Source organism: Bipolaris victoriae (genome assembly GCF_000527765.1).
Source record: "Bipolaris victoriae FI3 unplaced genomic scaffold scaffold_46, whole genome shotgun sequence".
Lineage (NCBI taxonomy): Eukaryota > Fungi > Ascomycota > Dothideomycetes > Pleosporales > Pleosporaceae > Bipolaris > Bipolaris victoriae.
Window position 1 is genome coordinate 1 of NW_014575346.1, and position 23,508 is coordinate 23,508.

The window sequence follows — 23,508 nt, forward strand, 5'->3', positions numbered from 1 at the left end:
AGAGGCTAATATCCCTCTAAATCTCCCGCTAAGATGAAAAGCTAAAGAAGATAGAACTAGAAGTAATAATAATAAAAGAATAGATTGATTTTATTATTACTCTCGTTATAGTTAACTTAAATTATACTTTCTTACTAGTTACTTTACTTAATAAGATTATTACTNNTTAGTCTATNNAATATAGANTAGTAGTTATTAAACCTTTATTACCTTCTATCTAAGTATACTACTCTACTACATCGCTAGATAAACTCTTACGGCGCTCTTCACACCCTCTTACTCGCTCTAAGCCGGATCGAGCTTAGAGAAGTATCAGCACCCAACCCCGTGTAACATTCAGATAGTGCGCGCGCAGCTCGAACCGAGATTCCATCCAGGAGCTATCCAAAAGGGCGTTCAGCCCGTTACAATTATAGCTAAATTAGATAGTTAGTTATAACTTCTATATATACTAAGTAGAATTAGAGAATATAAAGAATAGTAACGCGTCTAAATAATAATATCTTATTCTACTTAATACTATAAATTATAGTAGTATTACGTAATACTATTATAAAGGTGGAATAGTCTAGAGAGGTGGCCAAATCACTAGGGTGGCCGAATCATTGGTGAAACACGTTAGACTCTTAGTTCATATCTACTAGAAATTATATTTTCTAATACCCTTATAATAGAGTTATTTTGACTTTTGTTTTATTAAGAATGAAGAATAGAATCTAATATATAATGTTAGTTTAGCTACTAAGATAGATAAGCAATGCGCTAAATTTATTCTACCGTACTTTACCCGCCTCAACAGTTGCGGGCGCCAAGGTGGATTAGGCAATCATGTACTTATTGCTCTAGGTCCCAATCTTCTTTAACTTCCGCAGTTACTTCCACTAGCCTACACTATGGGCTCAGCATTTTCTAGTAGCACTACTCTTACAGATGACGAATCGCACACAAATCAGACAATGGACGCTCTTCCTACTCAAGAACCCGTGCATCAGCCGTATCATGGCCTCCTTGTTCCCGCTGAGGCAAGCATGACGCGCGAGGATTCGCAGACTTGGTACGCGGTATTCTTCGAGCAAGCAAATTGTGTACCACATAAAGATGGAAAACACATCATCATCCGCTCGCCTAGTCTACCGCGCGGGCAGATTCATAACTATGGGCGAGAATTGACTGGCTGGCCGGTGGTCAAGATCCGGAATGTGTATCAGCGCCTAGGAAAAGATCACGCCAGAATCGTTCGGTAAGCGTAGATTGTGTGTGCATCGTCTGCATGTGACTAACACCACCAAGTTACGAAGGCATCCTTGATGATGGCAGTCTAATTGTTGAGAGGCTGTGGCCCGGCCCGTTCGATTTGAGACTGCCAGTGATGACTGTACCTGTACCCGCGAAACCCAGTCGCAACGACAAGACGATGCTGAGCCTGTATTATCGGTGGGCCCTTCAAGGTCTTTCAGCACTCAGCGCTTTGCATTCTCATCGGATCTATCTCAGAACATTTTCCACTCAGATGATGTGGTTGCGCTCAGATTACTCTCTTGCGCTTACTGGATTTGTTGGTGCCGAAATTGTTGGCGATGAAACCGGCTATGGAGAAGGCGGCAGCGTGCGCGAAGAGCTTATGGAGTTTGACGAGGAGGCATTGCACGGCTGCGTCCAGGAGGACATCTACTACTGGGCCACATTTGTGTGGAGACTTATGACGAATGATTACACTGATGAATCACCCTCGGCTAAAACAGGGTGTTGGGAGCCATGTTGTCCAGTCGAGGGTGGGTGCAAACCCTATGATGACAACAGGGAGGTCTTCGACGAAAGATTTTTGAACAACATGTGGCAAGAGCTAGATGAGGCAAGGCTTGGCAAAGTGTTGGTGAATGCTTGGAATAAGAAGTATACAACCGTTGATGAGGCGGTCGAGGACATAAAGTCTAATGCGTCAAAGATGGACATTATAGTCACCAACGATGAGGTGGAGTTAGATAAGAAGTGGGAAGATGTGTTTNAAGTCATTGAGACAGGACCACGTCCGCACGCTCGTATCCTCAAATTCAAAGTATCTACATCAGACTAAAGGATACGAACGGGCATTACTGTTCCAGTGTATTCTCAATATATCAAGAACTACATACACTAGGTAGAAGCCACACATCTCCATAAACTGATCAGGACGTACCGACACAATAAGCATACCCTGGCCACAGCCCACTGCAATCACCGTTGAGTGCCGGATTCAGTGCATAAAGTCTATCCAACGAGATGCCAGCTGCCTGCGCCATATCGTAGCAGTAAACTCCATCCTTTTGTGCCACCCACTTGTTGCAATTCGCCGGGATGCCGCTTTGCGTAGGCCCTGGCGCTGCAGGCTTCGTAGTAGTAGCACTCGATGTCGTAGATACCCGTGTGGTGGTCGCGTGGGACGTTGTAGTGGATGCTCTACCGATGCAAACGTAGTAATTCGGCTGGAGAGTTGCGCAATCTTTGCCGACAGCCGGGTTCCAGGCATAGAAGTCATCGAGAGAGATAGAATTCTGGTTGGCAATGGCCCAGCATCCATCGTTCGCTACTACGGGGTAAAACTTCGTGCAGCCGGATACCATGCCGTCCTAAAAACAATTAGTTCGAACAAGCAATCTACCTAGTGCTCTGTGTCATACCTGTATAGGCGAGGGTGTGCCACTGGCTGTGGGCGGTTTGGTGGATGTTGGACTTGGCGTAATGGATATGTCCCCATCTATAGCAGGTATATCGGGCGTCCCAATGCAATAGTAGGATCCCAACGACAGATTCGAACAATCTGCACCGACCGATGGGTTCATTGTGTAGAATTCACTCATCGCAAGATCGAAGTTTCCTAACATAACACCACAATTCAGTTGCGTATTGACATGCATCCAGGAAAGACAATTAGCAATCTCGCCGGATGCGCGTGGTGACGGAGGTTTCCGAGCCGTGGGGATAGCTGTGGATATTATAAATGATCATGTTGCGACAAGTTTGGTTGCAACACTCACCTTTCCAATAAGGAGTGGGTGCGGCAATGCCCATGCAGTATGACATGCTCGTCTGCAGCGCACAATCGTAGTTGTAACTCCGATCCTCCACTCCGGCAGCGTTCTTGTCAATTGATGGATTCCACAACGCAAATTGCTTGGGTTTTCTTAGCAAATGATATCATGGAGCGAAATGAATAGACTTGGATCATACCTCGCGTTGTAAGCCAGCAGCTTCTGCAATGCTCCAGCAGTCAAGGGACTCGGAGTTGGTGCCATTGATCCACATATAGCTGTCGCGATTAGTCAAGTACTTCAGCAAAAATATCAGGATGCTTACTTGTGGCAGTCCACACGAGTGTCGTTCGCCAGCGGAATGATGATGTTACCAGGTGCAAGTGTTGGCGCTGGATCGACCCATGAAAGAGACGTCTTTGGCCCTGCAGTGAACGGCGGTAATGTAGCAGTAGGACCTGCACCATAACCTGGGTAGGCATTGATGTCTCCAACTGGCTGGACACAATATGTGTAATTGAGCCAAAGATTGGTGCAATTCCCGTTCAGCATAGGATTCAGAAAGACGCTATGAAGAGTCAGGAGGTTCAAGTTCATACTGAAGGGATGATTCTCTCACAGATCTTTTGCGGCAATGTTGAATTTCAAAGATACCGTAGAACAATCGTCTCCAACGTCGACCTTGTAGTACTTCCCACAACGTGATGTCACATTTGGAGCAATACCATTACCAAGGTCCGTCGGCAGTGGTCTGTGAGACTGGTCAATTGCAATCAATCATTGTCAGTAGAGACTTACATACGCTGGTGTCTCAACCGGTGTTGCTGTGGGAGTGTCGGGCATTGAAAAGTCTCCGTAGGGATTGCTAATACAAATTGTGTCGCCAGTAAAACGTGCGAGGTTACTATATGAAGTTAGAACATGATAAAATCAGAGTATACGTCTATCTTACCTGCAGAGCTCATTGATATTTGCATTCCATGCTTTTAGACGAACAGTGGAGATAGAAGTCTTAGCGGCGACCGAGGTACAAGTGTCGTTCTGAGCAAGAACGTACGTCTTGCATCGGTTCGAGATACAAAAAGATCCTGATTTCGGGAAGGATGTCATGTTATAGGGCAATCCATTCGAACTGAGCAGATGGTCTGTCGAAACAGACTGCTTTTGAGATACACTTCGATATGTGTCCGTAGGTTGGATGACATAGGTAGTGCCGCTGCAAGTTGCCGTTGGTGTGGGTCTGTCGAGATCAGCTTTTCTATTCATGGGATGCTATTCTAGATGTATTGACTTACGTGCTGAGTAACAAAGACGTTGCAACAGTGGTGGGATACTGAGTGGCTTTGCATGATGAGGTAAGAGAGGCATAATTCTGGCGTACACCATCGTCTACTGCAAATGGAGAGTTTACCTGCAACTGGAAAGTCTTGATAATGCATTCGTCGCAGTCTGCTGCTGTCTTGAGATTACGCAGGTACGATGTACAAAACTCTCCAGTGCTTTGAAAAGTATTAGCAGCTGTAACTTATCATTACGCAAGTAAACACACCTTCTCTTGAGGCAAGCAACGTTGTAGGCATAGAGCATGAATTCGTCCGGATATTGCGGAAGCCAGTATGTGTCTTCATATTCGTCGTAGTATTGCGCACCTTGGCACGCTCCTTTGACACGGGTCCGTTGACGATCCAAGGATGACGCACAAGCCGATGTGCAGAGTGCTGTTAACTCTGTATCTCCAGGATCGTAGAATGGGTTCGCATAGAGTTGTCCAATACTGTTGACACAGGTCACATTCGCACTAAAGACCGATTGACAGCTTGATGATGCGTTAAGTAAGCCCGAGCCGATCACTGGGTGAAGTTGATAGCTTTGAGCGACCGCAAGGTGTATCGGGGTAAAAACGAGTGTGAGGAGCGCAAACAACAACATGATGCCACTGTGAGAGCGTGGAAGAGATGCAGAAGAGAGGGCGCCCTCTGCCTCGACGTGCGATCAGGGCCAACCTTTGATACCAGCAGATTGCGACATGGCGATATTGGCTTTTGGGTGGCCTTACTTGATCTTAGTCCAGGGGGCGAAGGATGTACTAAAAAAACGTATAGTTCGCATCTAGGTACCATGCAGATACTATGCAGGTACTATGCAGGTACCATGCAGGCGCCATGCAATATTGGATATGTTTTAGGAAGAACTGTGTAGAGGAATATTTTTGGTATCTTAGCCCTCACAAAATGTCTTGTGGAGGGAGAGCGGCTTGCATATGCCAAGGAGTTAACTCAATAGTGGGGGCGGGAACGGCTCGTAGCCCATCGCTCCCGCGTACTAGATCTTGTCTCCGATTGTCAGTCATTTTGGGTATACGCTTGTGTATGATCGCCAAGGCGGTAGATTCGCACGAAAGACGTTACCTTCCTAAATAGGCTTCGCATCAGGCGGTATACAAGGCTAAATCCAAGAAAATTTGTTTATTGCACTCAATTCTAGATTGAATTGGCTTACTTGGACAGTGGCAAATCCGGGAAAGCGTGTCTTCCCCTAAACGGTACGCCTAACGCAGCTCTACTGAACGTCCACATTTACCTAATTATAGCAGCCTCTTTTCACACGTATCCGCAACGGCCCGAATCCTTGCGTTCTGCAGGGCCTACTGAAACCGGATTCTGAGTTATCGCAAATCCTTTATCTTGACTATGTGGTCTTGTGCACATATGCAGACCCTTGAATAACTCTACTTTGCAGCCTACGGTGGGTGAGATTTCATATGAACCTCCGGAAGGACCGACGGAAGGGTGTGCACCATAACTGGATCAGGTAGTTGGTACTCTATCTGATCCACTATCTACGCTATCCTTCACTGAGTACATTGGAAGAGCTGCCCATCAATAATAATTTGCAACAATATCGGCATATTCGAGTGATGTCTAGAAAACAGCCCGTAGGCACCACGGATACCCCTGTAAGGCCCATTCACGGCAGATTGCACCACTCGTAATGAGCATCTCTGTTTTGCCCCTGCATGAAAATATGCATAGCTATAGTTAGGCAACTGATGCACAATCCCTGTAGTCGCCGCTGTGGCAGCGGCAGCGTCGATGGAGCGAAGGAGGGTAGTTGGTTCGATTGTATAACTCTTCTAGACATACAGTCCTGTTCTTGACATTCTGGGTCCTTTTCAGCTGTCTTTGTCTTACCCCCAAGCAACCACACCCGTGGTAGTCACTCTTTTGCAGTGCTGACTTCGACATTTTAACCATGACACTCTTTTCAAGCAGGTTTTTCTATATTCTTTTTGTATTTCTAGCCTTTTGTTTGCCTGGGATTGCAACACAAGCCCATCATCTCAAACATGCACACCACTTCCGTCGTCAAAATCTAGCGGAACGCTCGGCACGAGACTCCCCATCTCCTCAGTCGGATGACTCCATCATTCCGCCTGGTATCTCGTATCGCGAGCCTCGAGCCCTGTTCGCGCGACAACAGGCAGGTGGCGGCTCAGCTACCGCTGCATCTGGCGATTACACATGTGGCCCTGGCAAACCCTGCGGTAACGGAGCATGCTGGTAACTCGATTTTCTTTGCTCACAGCGTGAATATATGCTTATATTATTCAGTGGCGAATCTGGATGGTGCGGATATGGCCCCAAGTTCTGTGGAACTGTAAGTTCATCTCTAGACATCAGCCAGGTCACATTACTTACCAAGTCGCAGGGGTGCCAGTCGAACTGCGATGCCAAAGCAGAATGTGGTCAATATGCGAAGACTGCCGGACAGGGCTGCCCACTCAATGTCTGCTGCTCGTGAGTGATTTTTTGTGTCCTTTCGCCGCTCTATGTAGTTTTCCCGCCGGTTATCTGCATCTACAAACTCTTGCTACTCCACGGTCATGCTGCTGATGCTAACAATCTCTCAGACAACACGGTTTCTGCGGAACAACTTCTGATTTCTGTGGTGATGGTTGCCAAAGCAACTGTAAACAACCCAAGCCAAATGCCGGAACCAGCAATTCTCAGCAAATCGTCATCGGCTATTACGAAGGCTGGAACCTGAAGAAGAAATGTGGAACTATGAAACCAGAGGAGATACCGGTACATTCGCTCACACATTTGATCTTCTCTTTTGGCTTCATCGCACCAGGAACGTTCAAGATCGAGCCCATGAGCGATTTCGAGCCCTCGATGTTTGGAAGAGTCACTGATCTTAAAGAAAAGAAGCCCTCTCTCAAAGTTCTTATCGCATTAGGAGTAAGTCAAGTTATATTTCTTGCGGTTCTGGCTGCTAACATGTTCAGGGTTGGACACACAATGATCCAGGAAAGTATCAGAAAGTCTTCTCTGACATGGCCTCAACCGCTGCAAACAGGAAATTATTTATCGCTAACCTGATGGGCTTCATGGCAGAGTACGGGTTTGACGGTGTCGATCTCGATTGGGAGTATCCCGGTGCAGAAGATCGAGGCGGTATACCCGAAGACGGCGCAAACCTCACTCAGTTAATGAAGGAGATGAAAGAAGCAATGGGCAAGCGCTACATATTAACCTTCACTGCTCCAACTTCTTACTGGTACCTGCGCCATTTCGACATCAAGAAGAGCGTTGAGGTGGCTGATTGGGTGAACCTCATGTCCTACGACCTCCATGGGTAAGCATTACCCTTCCCTTGACTGCACAACAATCACTGACTCCAAAAAGCGTCTGGGATCGAGACAATCCCATTGGTAACAAGATTCTCGGTCATACCAATCTGACAGAGATCGATCTTGCACTTGACCTCTTCTGGAGAAACGATGTCTCCCCAAGCAAGATTGTCCTTGGAACCGGTTTTTACGGAAGAAGTTTCCGTCTCGAGAGCGGATCGTGTTGGGAACCAGGTTGCGCTTTTAGCGGACCTGGTGAGAAAGGCGAGTGCACCGACACAGAAGGCTTTCTCTCATACAAGGAAGTCAAAGATATCCTCGCCGCGACTAAAGCGAAGCCCAAGCTAGACAAGGCGGCAGGTATACAGTACTTGACCTATGGCCAAAACAGCTGGATATCCTACGACGACCCAAAAACCATTGAGATGAAGATCGATTTCGCCAATAAGAGAGGCCTCAAGGGACTCATGACATGGGCCATTGATATCGACGATGAAAAGGGTGATCTGATTCGAGCCCTGACTGGAAAAGACCTTGAAGATGACACAGATCTTCTCCAGTTCATGACGGACAACGGACCCTCAATCGCACATGGAACGGCAGATGGCACACAGTGCTACGTCTCTGATTGTGGTACCGACCAGAAGAACGCAACTTGCAAGTCCGGCTACACCATGGTTGGCCGCGCGAACACGGATAGCAATGGAAAGAATCGGTGCAACACGAAGAATTCCAAACAAGCACGAAACATTTGCTGTCCTTCCTTCTCAGGCCCACAGGAAAATGATTGCAAATGGCACGACGAACGATCGTCAGCGGCAAAGTCTGATTGCTCTGCCAAATGCGACGTTGGCGACATCAACGTCATCAACGACAGCTTTGGTTGGGTAGGGGATTTGCTCGGCGGCCATTACGGTGATCAATGTACGCGTGGATGGAAGAGCTTCTGCTGCAAAGCTGGAAACATGAAACGTTACTTGGACATATGTACCTGGACCGAATGCGACAAGCCCTGCCCATCGGACAAGCCACACCAACTTACTACCGATACAGGCGGCCCAAAGGAGAAAGCTAGGTGTGGCTGGAAAGGCTCCGGTGATCCTTTCAGCGGTGAAGGAACTGGATTCCGAAGATTATGTTGCCCCAAGAAGGATTCCTTTAGCAACTGCAATTGGGAATCTGGTAAGGTTTGCTCAAGCACCTGCGCTCTTGGAAAAATCACTCTCGACCTCGATCCTCGCGGACCAGATCCACGATCCAGCTCTTGCCACAATGGACGTCAACAGGCATTTTGCTGCGAGCCGCCCGGTGGACATGACAGGCCATTTGCACCGTTCAATCTCGAGAATCTCTTCCCGGAAGCTCAGCTGCCACCTCCCGATGCAATTCCCTCCTACGATCTAGTGAGCTTTGGAGGCTTGTCGGGGCTTGGTGAATCAGACCCTGACAAGAGCGGCGTTGCCTTCTTCCTCATTGCTGGTGACAGTTCGGCCGTGTCCTCGATGAAGAAGAGGGACGTGCCCGGCCTTGAGTTCCTCGATTGCCCCAACGATGTGCTTGAGAGACCTGATGATGAGTTGCAAACAGCCCGCATCATCTGTATGCAAGCAAACGTCACAGACTGCTTCAGAGTACAGGAGAAGGGGGTGGAAGGAACCATTGTCCAGATGCCGGACGAATGTGGTGGTCCCTCGTGGTCTCGCGCTGTATCGCTTGAACTGTCCACAGATCAAACAATTCCAGATGACATTAGGAAGCGCAACCCTACATCTGCAGTTTACGACTTCAGGTTCGACTACAACATTGGCCTTGTCCGACGAGACACGGGAAGAGTCAGCATCCGTATGGATTACTCCAACGTCCCGGGCTACTGGTACGCTGTTGTCGATACGCCTGGCAACAAGAAGAAGCGCGATCTCAAGTCACTCGTTGACAGGTTCTATGACAATGGCAAAACAGACCAGTGGTATGCCAAGTTCAACGGCCTCTCCTTTTACGACAACAAAGGCTTGAAGATTTCGCAAAAGCTCGATAACCTCGTTTATCATAATGGTCAAACCTGTAGTTATCAGGATGTTCCATCAGATGGCGGCAAGCTCGGAGAGTCTATAAGTGTAGCAATCCAGGGCAGTACAGATGTCGTGCTGCACTATGGATTCTCTATGATTGCGACATGGGAGCCAAACCAAGAGGTCAAAATTCATCAAGCAGCTGGTTTTGTCCGCCCTGTAGGCAAAACAGACGTAACTTTCAAGGTAGGCGGCGCTGGTATCATGGATACCGCCAAGAGTCTCAAGGGCGCGACCATGACCAAGACGTTTGGTCAGAAGGGTATGGCTGGTCACAACATCTACAAGGGCTGGGCGTTTTTCACCGCATACAAAGAAACTGGCGTAACGCTGCGCAGTGGCAACGGCAAGGCTGGCGCAGTTCCATTCAGTGGATACATGGAAGCGCGTGTTAAATCGGACTGGGGTCGCTACAACGTTCACTTCCCAGATGGCGCTACTGTATCACCACATGTCGGGTCCGGCGAAGGTGGAAGAGATGAAGACGAAGTCAGCAAAAGCGACCAGAACAAGCTCATTCCCGTTGAAAAGACGCCATCTGGATTCATCGAAGTGGGTTCGACGGTACGTCTTGGCTTCAAAGTAGGCATGTCTTTCTCAAAGCCGTGGCAATATGCCGTCGGCGGTGAGCTTCCCGACATGTCTGTTTCGCAGTATGAATACGCACGTTGGACCATTGAGAACAACGACAACGACGCTTGTTTGAGTACCAGCTTGGGATCGACCATGCAGAGCGAACTGGGCGACGGAAAGTACGTCGGCTGGAATATGGACAACCCCACTAAAGTCTACGTGCAAGAGTACAGCGCCTCTGGCAATAAGGAGTGCTTCAACAAAGATGGTACGAAAAAGACGAAGCGTACAATGCCCTTTTTATCGCCAAAAGACTTTGTCGAGTCTGATGATAACAACGACACCAATCTGGTCGCGCGACAAGAGCTGCCAGATGAAGGCTTTAATATTGGTGCGATCCCTCTCCCAGGAGCTAATTTGCTGGATAAAGGCTGGAATAGCTTGAACCCAATTCTGGCCTGCGATGGCTGCAGTGGCTGTACAGTTGAGTCTTCCATCAAAACACCCTGCTGTGGTTGCACATGTCTTCCCTGCAAATACGGCTTCTACCCCGAGTACCGCCCCGACGGCGAACTGGAGAAGCCAGGTTTTTTCGATATTGGTCCTTGGAAGCGCGACGTATCCGCGTTAGACGCCATTATCAAGAGCAATGTCACAGCCGACCTGGAAGACGCTGACCTCGAAGAGAGAGGACTAGATCCACGAGCAGACGCCACGAGACCAGGAACCACCTACAAATCCATCCGATTCTGTGGCGACGTCAAAGTCAAGTTCGGATACCCAGCGTACCCCGATTTTCTCGAGTACCCAAATTCTCAAGTACGATTCGACATACACCCATACTCGGCGCCAGTCATGAAATATTACCGTAACACCTCGGCCAGCTGCACTAGCTGGGCTGTTGGTAAGCTGCCCACAGCGGGTGAACAGTGGGACCAAACGACCAACAAATGGGTACCGAACTACTACCAAAGTAAGTTTTAATTCTCTGCTACTGCTAGACATCTACACTCCATACATGAACAAACACTAACCCTTTTGCCCCCTCCAACAGCCGAACACCCCTTCGAAGCACAAACCATCGCCCGCTTCTTCGGCGGCATAGACGCCGACGCAAACGACGCCCTCGACTGCGCCTGGATAGACACAAACATCGTAAACGATAACAACGCCTTCCCCGGCGCCTTCGGCACCGTGATCTCCATGATGAGCAAAGAACTCGGCGGCTCTGGCGGCCGCGGCGGCGCCGCCTGGGACCGCAGAAACCGCCTCGCTGCCTTTCTTTCAAACTCGAATCGACTAAAAGGTGTTTTGGCAGGCGCAAAGACACCTGGCATCGGCGACTTCGCGACGCTGCTGGCGGGCGATGAACAACTCACTTTCTTGCGCGAGTTCGGGTACATCTTCTCGTATTGGAATCATCCCGATATATGGGGCTCGTGGTGTGATAGTTATAACGGCATTCGGGATATCCTGGTTCGTTTCGATGCTGCGTATGGAGGCGCGAATCCCACGCCCGCCAATCTGGCGACAAAATGGGCGACGTTTAATCGTAAGGAGCTCAATTTGATTGCCAAGAACGGTAATACATATGTTGAGCTACTGTATAGTCAGAGGAAGAGTGTGCCTGGTGTTTGGAAGTACTGGTGGGATGCGAAGTGGTACCTGACGCTGTGGGCGCCGCTGGTGAATCAGAAGTCGTATATCAAGTTCACCAACACGTGTAGGAACTTGCCGACATAAATGTTCGTAGATATACCCCCCAGTGTATGATAGCTGTCATTTTTTCAATGTAATGTAGTCTTCTAACTGCTTACATATGACCTATTTGTATATCTTCATGCTTAACCGCAAATGTTTCATACATATTTAATTTACCTAACAAAACAGGTTTCTAAGCATGTATGTAAAAGATGGTGGTGGTGAGACGACTACAAGCACTATTAATTACCACATGTTACGGCGCTGGCTGAGAGGGCCACATCATCAACTCTGCCTAGGAAAAGCGGCGTCAGGAGTTGAAGTCAAAATTCGAAGAGCTGCTTATTCCGCACTGTAATCACTATCCTCTCAGTATCGACCCAAAGTTTGCCCAAGCGATCTGTGCACTACGAGAAAAGAGAGTGTTGCAATTAGTAGTTGAAGATGATTCACAATACTTTGAATCTTGAAGGTGGGGTGCCCTCCATCTAGGAGTTATTGGCAAGGGTCCTAGCCAGAAATGCCCCCGACTAAGAATAAGTATGGGTTTTTGGAGACTTACGAATGTATGGAAGCATATTACGAGGTATGATCGCGCTGGAGATTGACGAGTTCATGCATACCTTCTGTTGCCACCCAAATCTAGTCAGCAATTCTTACACCACGAATGATGCCGCTTCCTTAGCGACTGAGCAATGCTTGCTCTCCGGTGTGGCTAAGATGCTCTCATCAGCGAAAGTAAGAGACGTGGAAGAGGAAGAGCTCTAGGCTATTGCTTTAAAGTCAGATGAGGCCATGCAAGAAAGTACAAGACTTAGCGATCGTGTTATGACCTTGGAAAATGGACTTGGCATATTAAGATCTCATCCTGGTTAGTACGAGACAGGCCCGTCTCCTGATAGCCTAATCAGAGTCGCACAACAGTCCAGGCTAACAGATTTTGAATACAGCTTCTCGAATGCAACGAGGCATACTAAAGCCAACAACACTCGTAGAAACCCCACTGCTATCTGCGGAAATACAAGCCACGCACAAGCCGTCAGCCGCAGCGAAAGCACGACCATTTGAGAACGTCTTCGATACTCCGATCACTGAAACGACTAATAAAAAGCTTCTTTTCGCCTTCCGCAAGTATCAAACGCTCTCATCAAGGCAAGTGAAGACTGTTACACCTAGTGAACCAACGCAGCGAGCGTCCACATCAGCGACACCAATAACTGCCCCTGCATCAAATATCTACAGGAGCCGCGGTACCTCGAATGTTCCTAGTACCTCCGATGCATTAAATCAAGGAATAGGTGGTCTTTTCGGCCAGGCTACTTTGGCGAAGTCTGCTGGCCTGAATAACAGTGCCAAATTCCCCAGCGTATTTGCTTCAACCTCACCTTTCAGCAAATCAGCTATTCCATCAAATCAGTTCGAACACAGTGCAACGAGTCATCCGCGTTCTGGGCTATTTGAATCGCCTTCGACAAACAACACCAGTGGCATTTGTAGTCACCAGCCCTCTAACCTCTTTGATTACAATCGCGAGACGTCGAAGCCGTTTGGCGGCAATACACCTAAAGGTACGCCTGATTCGTTTTTCCCTTACACCGACGACAGCCGCCAGAAAAAAGAGTATTTCCAATTTATTGCAGCCTATTATGCTTATCGGAACATGTTGTTCGAGGTCGGCTTACTTCTTTATGCACAAGAAATGATAAATGCTAAGTATCTGTACACGAACATGGGCTCGAAGACCACGCCCTTAGCAGCAAATGGACAGTGTAGCTACACTCGTGATACAAATTAGCACATATGTGGCAATAATAGGAGGCTGCGAAGGACTGTATCGATTGAAAAGAGGTTGTGGAACAAGCGGCATCTACACCTGTTTCTTGGTTAGCCATCTGTGCTCTAGTTCTCTAAGACTACTAAATATTTGGCTCGAAGCACAAGCAACTGGCCTTTTCATGTCCATGGACTGGGAAATAAATCATTTCAGGAAACTTGGAAAGGTCGGTTGCAACGAAAGCATACTATGTAGAGCTCTTGGACAAGCAAATCTATACTAGTGATGCTTGCTCCGGCTCGCGCAGATCCGGGCGGTTCACACCTTTTGAAGATACCTTCCTTCTTAGTTGTCGCTTCCTAGTTTACCCTGTTGCTAACCTAACATCGCGATCAAGCTCTGCCCTTGTTTCTACGTGTGTTTTGAACGAACAGGTGGGCACTGTACATAGCAGATATGTAATTCGCATCTCACAGCGCTCACCTCGCATCAACCGTAGGCGAATTTCTTTCAATGACACAACACTCCCTCCTAATACTGTTCAATCGTATACCTAGGCTATTAATATGCGTCGGCATCTTATATGTAGCTATTAGATGTCATTGTGCGAGAGAAGACCGGCAATGGTGAGGTCCTCTAAGTAGTGTAACGCCAGTCCGTACTTTCTCTAACGTTCAACTTCTGTGGCCGCAAAACCGCCCAAACTCAAAGGTCGCACTGCCAATCTTTGTTGCACAGCTCAATGGAGTGCTCTGATAATCTCTTCCATGATAATAGTTCCGGCACGTGGCTCTATAGTCTCGATCTTTATGAGTACTGTTACTGCGATCTCGTGTGCATTGTTCCATCGTGCGCAGTTCGTGCACGGACACAGCACTTACGTCGCCTTGTCTTAAGTAACGTGATTTCGGCTGCGGAAACCCCATGTCCTTTAATCTTAATATGGCAATCGATCATCCGATGCAATCTGCTGCTTCATATAGAGAAATATCGTGTCTTGGTTGTGGTTGGTGCAAAATGGATGTTTGCGCTGCTAGCTTGGGCCCTCATTGAGATGTCAAGCTTTTCCCCGCCACTTGGCCTTTAATCCTTGACCACCTCGGCATTGCTGCGTCACTGCCATTGGCGGATTCTCTCAGCAGTTTGCAAATGTCCCGATGGTGGGCATGTTTCCCGTCACACAATATGGTTATGGGCAAGGTAACCTTACATATAGGAAACAATCCACATGTTCCTGCAACAAATTACCACCAATGGACTTAGTATTCGTTTGCGATCGCGTTTCCTATTCGTGTAAAAGATGGCTAGTTCTATCAATCATATATATAAGAATTTTGAATTGGTGTCGCAAAAGTACTACGGACTTATCATATAAAGAATAGAATTCCAGGCTCTTGTGGAAGACGTTCTCGATTGCATAATTTCGTTGCCGCCTTTAACAATAGCATTGCGCCATGCTCCTCAAGGCTAGCTTTGCTGGATACCTTTTGGTAGTGGTACCAATCTTTGCCCAGACCATCCCGACTGTCGTTGTACCGGAAGTAGGAACCTCCGCCCATGCATTCGACTTAAGCCAGGTCGCATTGAGCAACAGCCGCTGGAAGGATAATGAGAATCGGACACTCAACTACCTTAAATTTGTCAATGTCGACCGACTACTCTACAACTTCCGAGCGACCCACAAGCTCTCTACGAACGGCGCGCAGCCGAACGGTGGATGGGATGCGCCCACATTTCCTTTCCGTTCTCACGTCCAAGGGCATTATCTCACCGGATGGGTCCATTGCTACGCAACTTTGCGCGACAGCACGTGTAAAGACCGCGCCGCGTATTTTGTTCAGGAACTTGCCAAATGCCAGGCCAACAACGGCGTGGCCGGATTCAGCCCAGGCTATCTGTCCGGCTTCCCCGAATCAGAATTTGCTGCTCTTGAAGCTGGAAAATTAACGGGCGGAAATGTCCCATACTATGCTGTACACAAGACAATGGCTGGCCTACTCGATGCGTGGCGTATCATTGGCGATCAAAAAGCTCGTGATGTCTTGCTGGCCCTTGCTGGCTGGGTAGACGGACGGACCAAAAAATTGAGTACCGCTCAGATGCAAACGATGCTTGGAACAGAGTTTGGAGGCATGAACGATGTCCTTGCGGAGATTTACCAACTCACTGGAGATAAGCAGTGGCTCACCGTAGCACAACGTTTCGATCACGCAAAAGTGTTCGACCCTCTTGCAAACAACCAGGATCAGCTCAATGGTAATCACGCAAATACTCAAGTGCCAAAGTGGATTGGTGCAGCTCGGGAATATAAATCCACTGGTACCAAGCGCTACCTTGACATTGCGAGAAATGCTTGGGATTTTACCATCAACGCACATACATACGCAATCGGTGGCAACAGTCAAGCGGAACATTTCCGCCCACCGAACCAGATCTCTAACTTTTTGACGAACGACACTGCTGAGCAATGTAATACTTATAACATGCTCAAGCTCACTCGAGATCTATGGACAACAGATCCCACCAGTACGAAGTACTTCGATTATTACGAACGTGCTCTCATCAATCACCTTCTTGGCGCTCAGAACCCAGGTGATAACCATGGCCACATAACCTACTTTACTCCACTCAAGAGTGGTGGACGTCGAGGAGTCGGACCAGCCTGGGGTGGAGGTACATGGAGTACTGACTACAACTCCTTTTGGTGCTGCCAAGGTAAGCTTGATGTCTCTTCCACATACTCCATTAGAAGCACAATTGAAAATTGACTAAATCCCATCGTGAATAAGGTACGGCTCTGGAGACCAACACCAAGCTTATGGACTCCATTTACTTCTATGATAACTCGGCACTCTACGTGAATCTTTTCACGCCTTCGACGCTAGACTGGAAGCAGCGCAACGTCAAGATCACACAAGTAACTACGTTCCCTATCGGCGATACAACTACTTTGACAGTTGCTGGCACTGGCAACTGGGCTATGAAGATCCGCATCCCTTCATGGACATCTGGTGCGACCATCAGTCTGAACGGACAAGCATCTGGAGTTACTGCCAACCCAGGGAGCTATGCTACACTGTCACGAACCTGGGCATCTGGTGATACGGTTACCGTGAAGTTACCGATGAAGCTGCGCACCGTACCTGCCAACGACAACGCAAACGTTGCAGCTATCGCCTACGGCCCGACAGTTCTGAGCGGTAACTATGGACAGCAATCTCTTAGTTCCATGCCATCGCTAGCTTTGGACTCTGTACGCCGTACAAACAGCAACAGTCTAGCATTTACAGGGACTGCCAACGGTAAGGCCGTAGACATTGGTCCATTTTACGATGCGCACAACATCAACTACAATGTCTACTGGACGGTTACTGGGCAGTTTTCAACCTAGGCCTTGCTTATTATTAGGAAAAATTGCCTGGAGTCAGCGATTATTGTGAACGCGAAGCTCCTTTTTGTATACAAGAGTTTCTGTCCTATCGTCTTTCGTCGCTTAGAGACTTTCCCCATCTATGATAACAAAGATAACAATAATATAAGTGTTGAGTATAGTAGAGAATTTTGGAAAACCCCCAGGGCGAGCTGTGTACCGGAATTATGACGATACTTTATTAAACAAATTGAATATTCACATAGGGGTACAACTGGTAGTGTGCTATAACCGCCTAATGCTCGCATCCGCAGTTGCACCTCCAACGCATTTGAGCACTACATTCTCCAGTCATTTGTCTAATCTCTTATATACTTGCACCCGGAAATCTTTCTTTAACACAGCTCGTGATCTGTTTTATTCCCCATTGTAGGTATGTTCACTATCGTCAAAAAAGTGCCCGCCTGGGATCAAGTGCAATTCCTTGTCTTTGGTCATAAGGTTATTAAAGATGTTGCGAGCATCTGAGTTGAACACTCCAATACCTGCCGTTCCCTGAATAGCAGCTGTTAGTATATCCCAATTGGTTGCGAAGACTTCGAATTTGTTTTCCGACTCCTGTAAGCTCCACAAAGATAGCCAGGTGTGTAAAGAACTAGAGTGACCTGCAAGACCAATGCCACAATTTGCTTGGACTGGATCGCCAAAATAGCAGCTAGGAACTGGTCGATCTGATTGATCGATTGTCGCGTTCATGGATCTTAAATCTGCTATCGTTCGATGTATAAGGAAGATTCGATCGGGGACACCCGCATCATTCAACCGCTGGAGCTCTTGTTTTACCCACTGAGTAATACGATGATTTTTGTCTACTGGGGCTGCCCGATACGGTTGAATAAATTCCTGTGAATATGGGGGTCCATTGGCCGCATGGTACATGCCCAGACTAGGGTCAGTTTTAACCGGATCATTCTCGTCGATAACAGCAAGGTCAAGTTAGTTGGAAAAAACGTCTAGTCGTCCTGTGTGAGAGTTGACGAAAATGAAAGCATCTGCTGTAAGGAGAGAAGCGTCTTCTTGTGACTTAGAGTGATATGCAGCCATGAGAGAACCGCCGTCGGAATTGCCGATTAGGATCACTATTGTACGCCGGCAATATCCTTCAGCCAGCGACATCCGACACCGATATCTTCCACCGTAGCTTCCAGAATAAAAAGGTCTTCAAGGCCTCGAAATCTAGTGTTCCACCCAAGAAAGCCGTACCCACGGGCAACAAGATCGCCAGCAAGGTAATGCTCCAAAAAGTCTGCATTATAATGGGTAGCTACGAACGCAATAGTTGGAGTGTTCCCTTCAAGAGTCCAGTAAAGCCCCTGGAATATTTGCTGACTATTGAGTGATCGCTTTTTCGAAGGAGCATCCAGTCCAACGAAGCGATGAGAGACGCCCTTGGGAACTGCAGCTACATAACCTGCTACAATTCTTTCCGCTGTCATTTTGTGACTCTTCTATATTTGATGAAGATGATATGTATCAACACTGGTATCATAGAACGCAAGACTAGTGAGGTGTAATAAGGAATATTTATTTTAGCTATCGGTCATTTGAGGGTAGCCACAGAACATATTCATGTTCACAATTTCATAAATACAAGAGTTCATGCTGATGAAAGTAGGAAAACAAAATTCTCCTTGACAACGCGCAGCTCTGGTTACCGTGAGTATCCGGAGACTTAAAATCAAAAGATTAACAAAGGTGCGAGATATAATCTGAAGTTGACAAAAGTTGTATCAGATGCTAATAGAAGCTAGCGGCTTTCAAAGCCCAAAGTTTAGCGAACCCCGGCGTGAAGGTCCAAATGAACGTGCTACCCACATTATGTAGGATGTCGACCGAAAATATCCGGAAAACCATTCTGGTTCATCCGAGGTGAAAATCAGATGAAGATCTCACGGAAGAGCTCTATCCTTGGTATTATTTATGAGACTATTTGGAAGCGATGCTGCATGGGCCGAAATTTTGGCAGGGGCAGATTAAGTTCCAAATCCCGGTCGTCCGACTGGACCTTACCTGACCATGGTACGGAGGCGGGTGGAACGGGTACAGGCGGCACAACCACTCTGCAACAGATGCTTGGATCCTCCGCGCTACCCAAGTCGTTGATAGGGAGTCCCCTTAACAAAATTCGAAGAGACAAAAATTGGGGTCTTTTCCAATCTTTGTTGAACACTAAAATAGGGTAGTGGCCTTTACTATCTTCATGTTTATCGAAATTTAGTCATCAGAGCGTCAACTCAAAGGCAGAAAACATCGGATTTATGGCTCGAGACCACTAAAATAACAAAGACTGTGTTAACACGAAGACTCTATCAATATTCACAGTCGAAGATCCATACGAGTATCCATACAGCCTGAACAAATATCATCAGTAATAAATCTTGTCTCTTTGACCAAAATATTCGCTTATTGGAAGTAGGTCGGAAAGTATCTCTGGACATAACCCCGTTGGTTTGATATAGATTTCTGTCATTTTTCACGGCCGCTAGTGCTCTACGAAATGAAGAGAACTAGAGGACTAAAGTACAACAACTCAAGATCAGCCTAACCAGCCCATGAACCTACTTGTTTGCGGGGGGCCAACTACCCTTAGTCCGATAGCCTTCGCATCTGGCTATTGACTTCAGTCACTCTCTAGCACTGATGATCTTCCAGCGGATCTTTGGCAGCGAAAACATGCAATTTTCTCAGCCTGAATTTTGTTCGGGACAGTGCTCTTGTTGCAGCTCTTTATGCTCTTGTAAATTCCTTGTGCAGGGTATGCCATCAATCCAAACATTGCTACGTTTTCACTCAGCCTCATCTTCAATGAGAATCAATTTGAACCTTACTCACCGCTTCCGGGTTTTGTTACCATGTTTAGCGAACCTTTGCCTACACCTTTCATAAATCCAACTGCGCCTTCCTTCTTTGCCCCATCTCGCGGCTTTGTAACGATGTCCGTAATTCCCTCGTAGAAACCAGTTCCAAAGTTCTGAGAATACGTTAATACAATGACATTGCTAATGAGGATCAATTCAAACCTTGGCAGCAATCATCCCTCCGCTTTTCCAATCCTTTACTTTACCGTGGTCTTTGACATCATCGCCATAAAGCTTTGGAGCGTACCTGAATCCCTCTGCAAGAGCCAAAGGCATGCTAACGAAGGCCCCTTTGCCTACGCTAGACGCCATTGCTGCGACGCCTTGACCTACAGCACCAGCTGCTGCCAAGCTAGATGATGCGCTGTCACTACCCGCAAGTCGAGCTTGCCTAGCTTTCTTGAACGGATTGACGAAGGTACCTCCGAGTGCGGACGTAAAATCCGTCACGATGCCAAGGGAGGCTGATGCACCCGCGGTCAATGGGTCCCATCTTTCAAGGTCCATGTTATACTGCTTTGGTCGATACCTTTCTGATATGAGCACTGTAGAATTCTCTAAGCAGAGGTGAAGGGGCTTACGGTATTGCATTTGCAAGCTTCAGTTGTCCACTGGAGGTTAAATTTCTCAAAGCAGCGTGTGAAACTTTCATGTCTAATCCTGATTCTGGTGAACGGCAAACCCAGTCTGCGACATCTTGAGGTGACATATCACAGTTCATGTTCGAGGAGTTGACATGACGATGAAATGACTGCACAGCCATATCAACCCCATTTTCGCAGCGCATCTGATCTGCGACAGCTCGAGCAGCCTGCTGAGCTTCGGATGACAGGCAGAATTTGATTGCGTCTGCCAAGTTCTGGCTGCTCAGAGACTTGTGTGGTATTGGGGCTGGTCCAGCGCCATTGCTGGCAACGACGTTGCCCCAAAAGGGTTGACTATCGCTCGAATTAGCCATGGGAGATACCTGGCTCGTCCAGAGCTCACTGCTTACTCGCCGAAGAAAGGCACTATGACTGTCGGTCGAGCGTTGTATAGGCCGCAGGCTGTCGTGCCTGCTCCGCCATGATGTACCACAGCAGAGACGTGCTTAAAAAGCCACTCTTCAGGATTTTAGTGATATTTGCATTTAGACGATCGGTCAGCGCTTACCATGAGGGCAGTCTCCTAAGTAAAAGACATGTTCGGTATTCGGATCATTGCCTCCTAATTTACTCCATCCCCTCGAAATAATGACCCGCACATTGGCTTTCCTACAAGCTTCAAGGATAATTTCGGTCGTTCTCTTCGCATTCTCCAGGACTATGCTACCGAATCCAACGTACAGAGGGACAGTGCCCCTGCGCAGAAACGTCGAAAGTTCTTCAAGCGGTGTGTATACAGGCTCTTCTCGCATGAAAAATCCGCAGATATCTCACACCTATTAGAGGAATGCTTGGTTTTATGAGATATTGATTCCTTACCAATATTCGAACCCCAGTCGTGAGGTTTTGGAACTAGTGCTGGCGACCAGCAGTAGGTGACAGGTAATCTCAACCAGTCCACAAGATCGGGACCCATACTCGGATGAACAGGTTCTAACTCAAGGTCCTTGACTCGCCAAAGGTTGATGACATCACCCAGCCTGAATAGTAATTTTAGTTCACCATGCTTCATCAGTACATCTTTACAGCAATGTGGCATCTATAAAGCACTGAGTTGGAGATATATCACTCACCCCTGCCAAGTCATTATATTGACAAGGCCATAGCTAAGATAGTTCGCTTGCGACTGCTGTATATCCGTAGCTTTTACGTTTGTGAGCGGGTGTGGAAATGCACGCGTGGCCGTCCAGGGCATCGTGAACATCATATGGACAGGAATTCCTAAAGCCTGCGCACAGTGCACATGTGCGAAAGATGGTGGATTCGCAATGATTGCATTTGCAACGAAAGGTTCATGTGATACCAGGTCTGGGAGAATGCAAGAGTTCCAGCAACCTTGCAACATTTTGTGAATCATGCGCCGCTTTCGTGAAATTTCGCCTCCTTTCAAAGAATTGAGAGATGGAAGTAGGCCAGGATTGCGTACCATATACTACTCGTAATGGTCAACAAGCAACTCTACACGTTGCAATACACTGGGCACTTACAGACATCAACTCCTCTGGGTCGCCGCCGATAGGATAAAACTCCAAACCCGACTTACGCACGAAATCGGCAAATACGTCATGAGTGGCCAGCCGTACACGATGCCCATATTGTTGAAGAGCGGTTCCTAGGGCGATAAATGGCTGTACATCTCCTCTGCTGCCCACGACCTGCACGACAACATTCAATCGCGGACACCGTCTAGGTATTCTCACGCCTGATTCGAGTCCCGTTGGTGGATGTACAGGAAGTGACTGTTCAAGTTCAGTTGGGGCTGAGGAGGTAAGGTCGATATTCAGCGTCCCATCAGCTATGGCGCATAGTTAGTGTCACGAACGAAGCAAAAGATAGAATGCGATACCTTGCACTGTGCACGAGCTGGAGAGGAGAGTACTGGAGGAGTGTAGCTCATAAGGGGGAGGTTTGTCCCAGGCAAAGTCCATGTCATCTGATGGGTGGTTGAGATGTTTGAAATCTGCAGTATCCGATATCATTGTTAACATTAACAAACTGACTCCTCGGTGTGATTATTTTGACAGTCTTATCCGCTACTTCATGAAGTTTTGCAAGATATTGTTCACTAAATACCAAAAGGCATGGCTTGTTATTCGGCAGAGTTAGGCAAATGCAACTAGGTTTAGTAGTCTGTGTTAGATTGCCACGCATCATGAACTGTGGATAGGTACGCATGGGTTTCGCGTCATGACAAAGGTAGCCTAGCTCACTCGATGTGAAAGCGCTTTCGTATCTTTCGTATCGACGCTTGCGCCACCTGCGGTCGCATTGCGTATTTCGTACCAAGCGCTGGGACCAACCACGCAGATGATCTGCAGCCATTAGTAACCAATAGCATACTTGGTAACGTTAGTGGGCCAGACTCACGCATCCTCAATACATTACCTAATTGATAGCATTGGTTATCTCAGGCAATCTTTGCATGTTGTCCTTGTGCCGATGTGCGAAAGTACAAAGGTAGGTTTGCACTTTGGTATGCTCTGAAACGAGCAGCACCGAACTGCAAACGCGTTCAACGCCATGTTGCTTTGGGCAATGACACCATGGCATTGAGGTTAGCTTCAGCGCCTCGGCTAGCGATGACATGGCCCAATAGGCATAGTCACCAACATTACCTGGCCGGGAACCTACCGGTCCATGTTGAGTATGAGTAACAGCTCGGCCCAGAATGGAAGACTAGCTCGCCAGCAAAAGGCACAGCGACCGTTGGTCACCCTTGGTGTATATCTCAAACAGTAGGTGTAGTACTTGCCACATCATAAGGTTCGTAACAAACGTGAGTAATTGAGCATAGGCTTTCAGAACATCGCCACCCAGC

The 23,508-nt window shown here is 47.6% G+C and overlaps 8 protein-coding genes across 8 annotated transcripts; 5 read left to right on the forward strand and 3 right to left on the reverse strand.

Annotated features, from left to right (window-relative positions):
* Positions 1–893: 893 nt before the first annotated feature.
* On the forward strand, positions 894–2,074 carry COCVIDRAFT_38082 (hypothetical protein; the record flags this gene model as incomplete). The annotated part of the gene is made up of 2 exons (XM_014700724.1): positions 894–1,240; positions 1,291–2,074. The coding sequence occupies 2 exons, from the start codon at positions 894–896 to the stop codon at positions 2,072–2,074; spliced, it is 1,131 nt and encodes a 376-aa protein (XP_014556210.1).
* Positions 2,075–2,233: 159 nt separating this feature from the next.
* Positions 2,234–4,937, reverse strand: COCVIDRAFT_100227 (carbohydrate-binding module family 50 protein; the record flags this gene model as incomplete). The annotated part of the gene is made up of 11 exons (XM_014700725.1): positions 2,234–2,359; positions 2,400–2,606; positions 2,658–2,962; positions 3,015–3,150; positions 3,208–3,286; positions 3,334–3,576; positions 3,628–3,759; positions 3,811–3,912; positions 3,961–4,248; positions 4,304–4,507; positions 4,558–4,937. 11 exons carry the CDS (start codon positions 4,935–4,937, stop codon positions 2,234–2,236), a joined length of 2,202 nt encoding a protein of 733 aa, XP_014556211.1.
* Positions 4,938–6,976: 2,039 nt separating this feature from the next.
* Positions 6,977–8,168, forward strand: COCVIDRAFT_46063 (glycoside hydrolase family 18 protein; the record flags this gene model as incomplete). Its single annotated transcript, XM_014700726.1, has 3 exons — positions 6,977–7,249; positions 7,297–7,646; positions 7,697–8,168. Coding segments are annotated over 3 exons (1,095 nt in total), but the record flags the coding sequence as incomplete, so codon positions are not given.
* Positions 8,169–9,485: 1,317 nt separating this feature from the next.
* On the forward strand, positions 9,486–12,026 carry COCVIDRAFT_100310 (hypothetical protein; the record flags this gene model as incomplete). Its single annotated transcript, XM_014700727.1, has 2 exons — positions 9,486–11,256; positions 11,338–12,026. The coding sequence occupies 2 exons, from the start codon at positions 9,486–9,488 to the stop codon at positions 12,024–12,026; spliced, it is 2,460 nt and encodes an 819-aa protein (XP_014556213.1).
* Positions 12,027–12,504: 478 nt separating this feature from the next.
* COCVIDRAFT_16289 (hypothetical protein) lies at positions 12,505–13,779 on the forward strand (the record flags this gene model as incomplete). The annotated part of the gene is made up of 4 exons (XM_014700711.1): positions 12,505–12,524; positions 12,560–12,722; positions 12,768–12,855; positions 12,935–13,779. The coding sequence occupies 4 exons, from the start codon at positions 12,505–12,507 to the stop codon at positions 13,777–13,779; spliced, it is 1,116 nt and encodes a 371-aa protein (XP_014556197.1).
* A 1,433-nt stretch (positions 13,780–15,212) lies between these two features.
* COCVIDRAFT_100314 (hypothetical protein) lies at positions 15,213–17,149 on the forward strand (the record flags this gene model as incomplete). The annotated part of the gene is made up of 2 exons (XM_014700728.1): positions 15,213–16,473; positions 16,548–17,149. 2 exons carry the CDS (start codon positions 15,213–15,215, stop codon positions 17,147–17,149), a joined length of 1,863 nt encoding a protein of 620 aa, XP_014556214.1.
* A 396-nt stretch (positions 17,150–17,545) lies between these two features.
* Positions 17,546–18,624, reverse strand: COCVIDRAFT_38087 (hypothetical protein; the record flags this gene model as incomplete). The annotated part of the gene is made up of 2 exons (XM_014700729.1): positions 17,546–18,100; positions 18,277–18,624. 2 exons carry the CDS (start codon positions 18,622–18,624, stop codon positions 17,546–17,548), a joined length of 903 nt encoding a protein of 300 aa, XP_014556215.1.
* A 1,184-nt stretch (positions 18,625–19,808) lies between these two features.
* COCVIDRAFT_100320 (glycosyltransferase family 1 protein) lies at positions 19,809–22,669 on the reverse strand (the record flags this gene model as incomplete). The annotated part of the gene is made up of 10 exons (XM_014700730.1): positions 19,809–19,966; positions 20,021–20,159; positions 20,209–20,575; positions 20,628–20,984; positions 21,041–21,149; positions 21,199–21,459; positions 21,510–21,670; positions 21,764–22,122; positions 22,178–22,485; positions 22,537–22,669. 10 exons carry the CDS (start codon positions 22,667–22,669, stop codon positions 19,809–19,811), a joined length of 2,352 nt encoding a protein of 783 aa, XP_014556216.1.
* Positions 22,670–23,508: the final 839 nt, after the last annotated feature.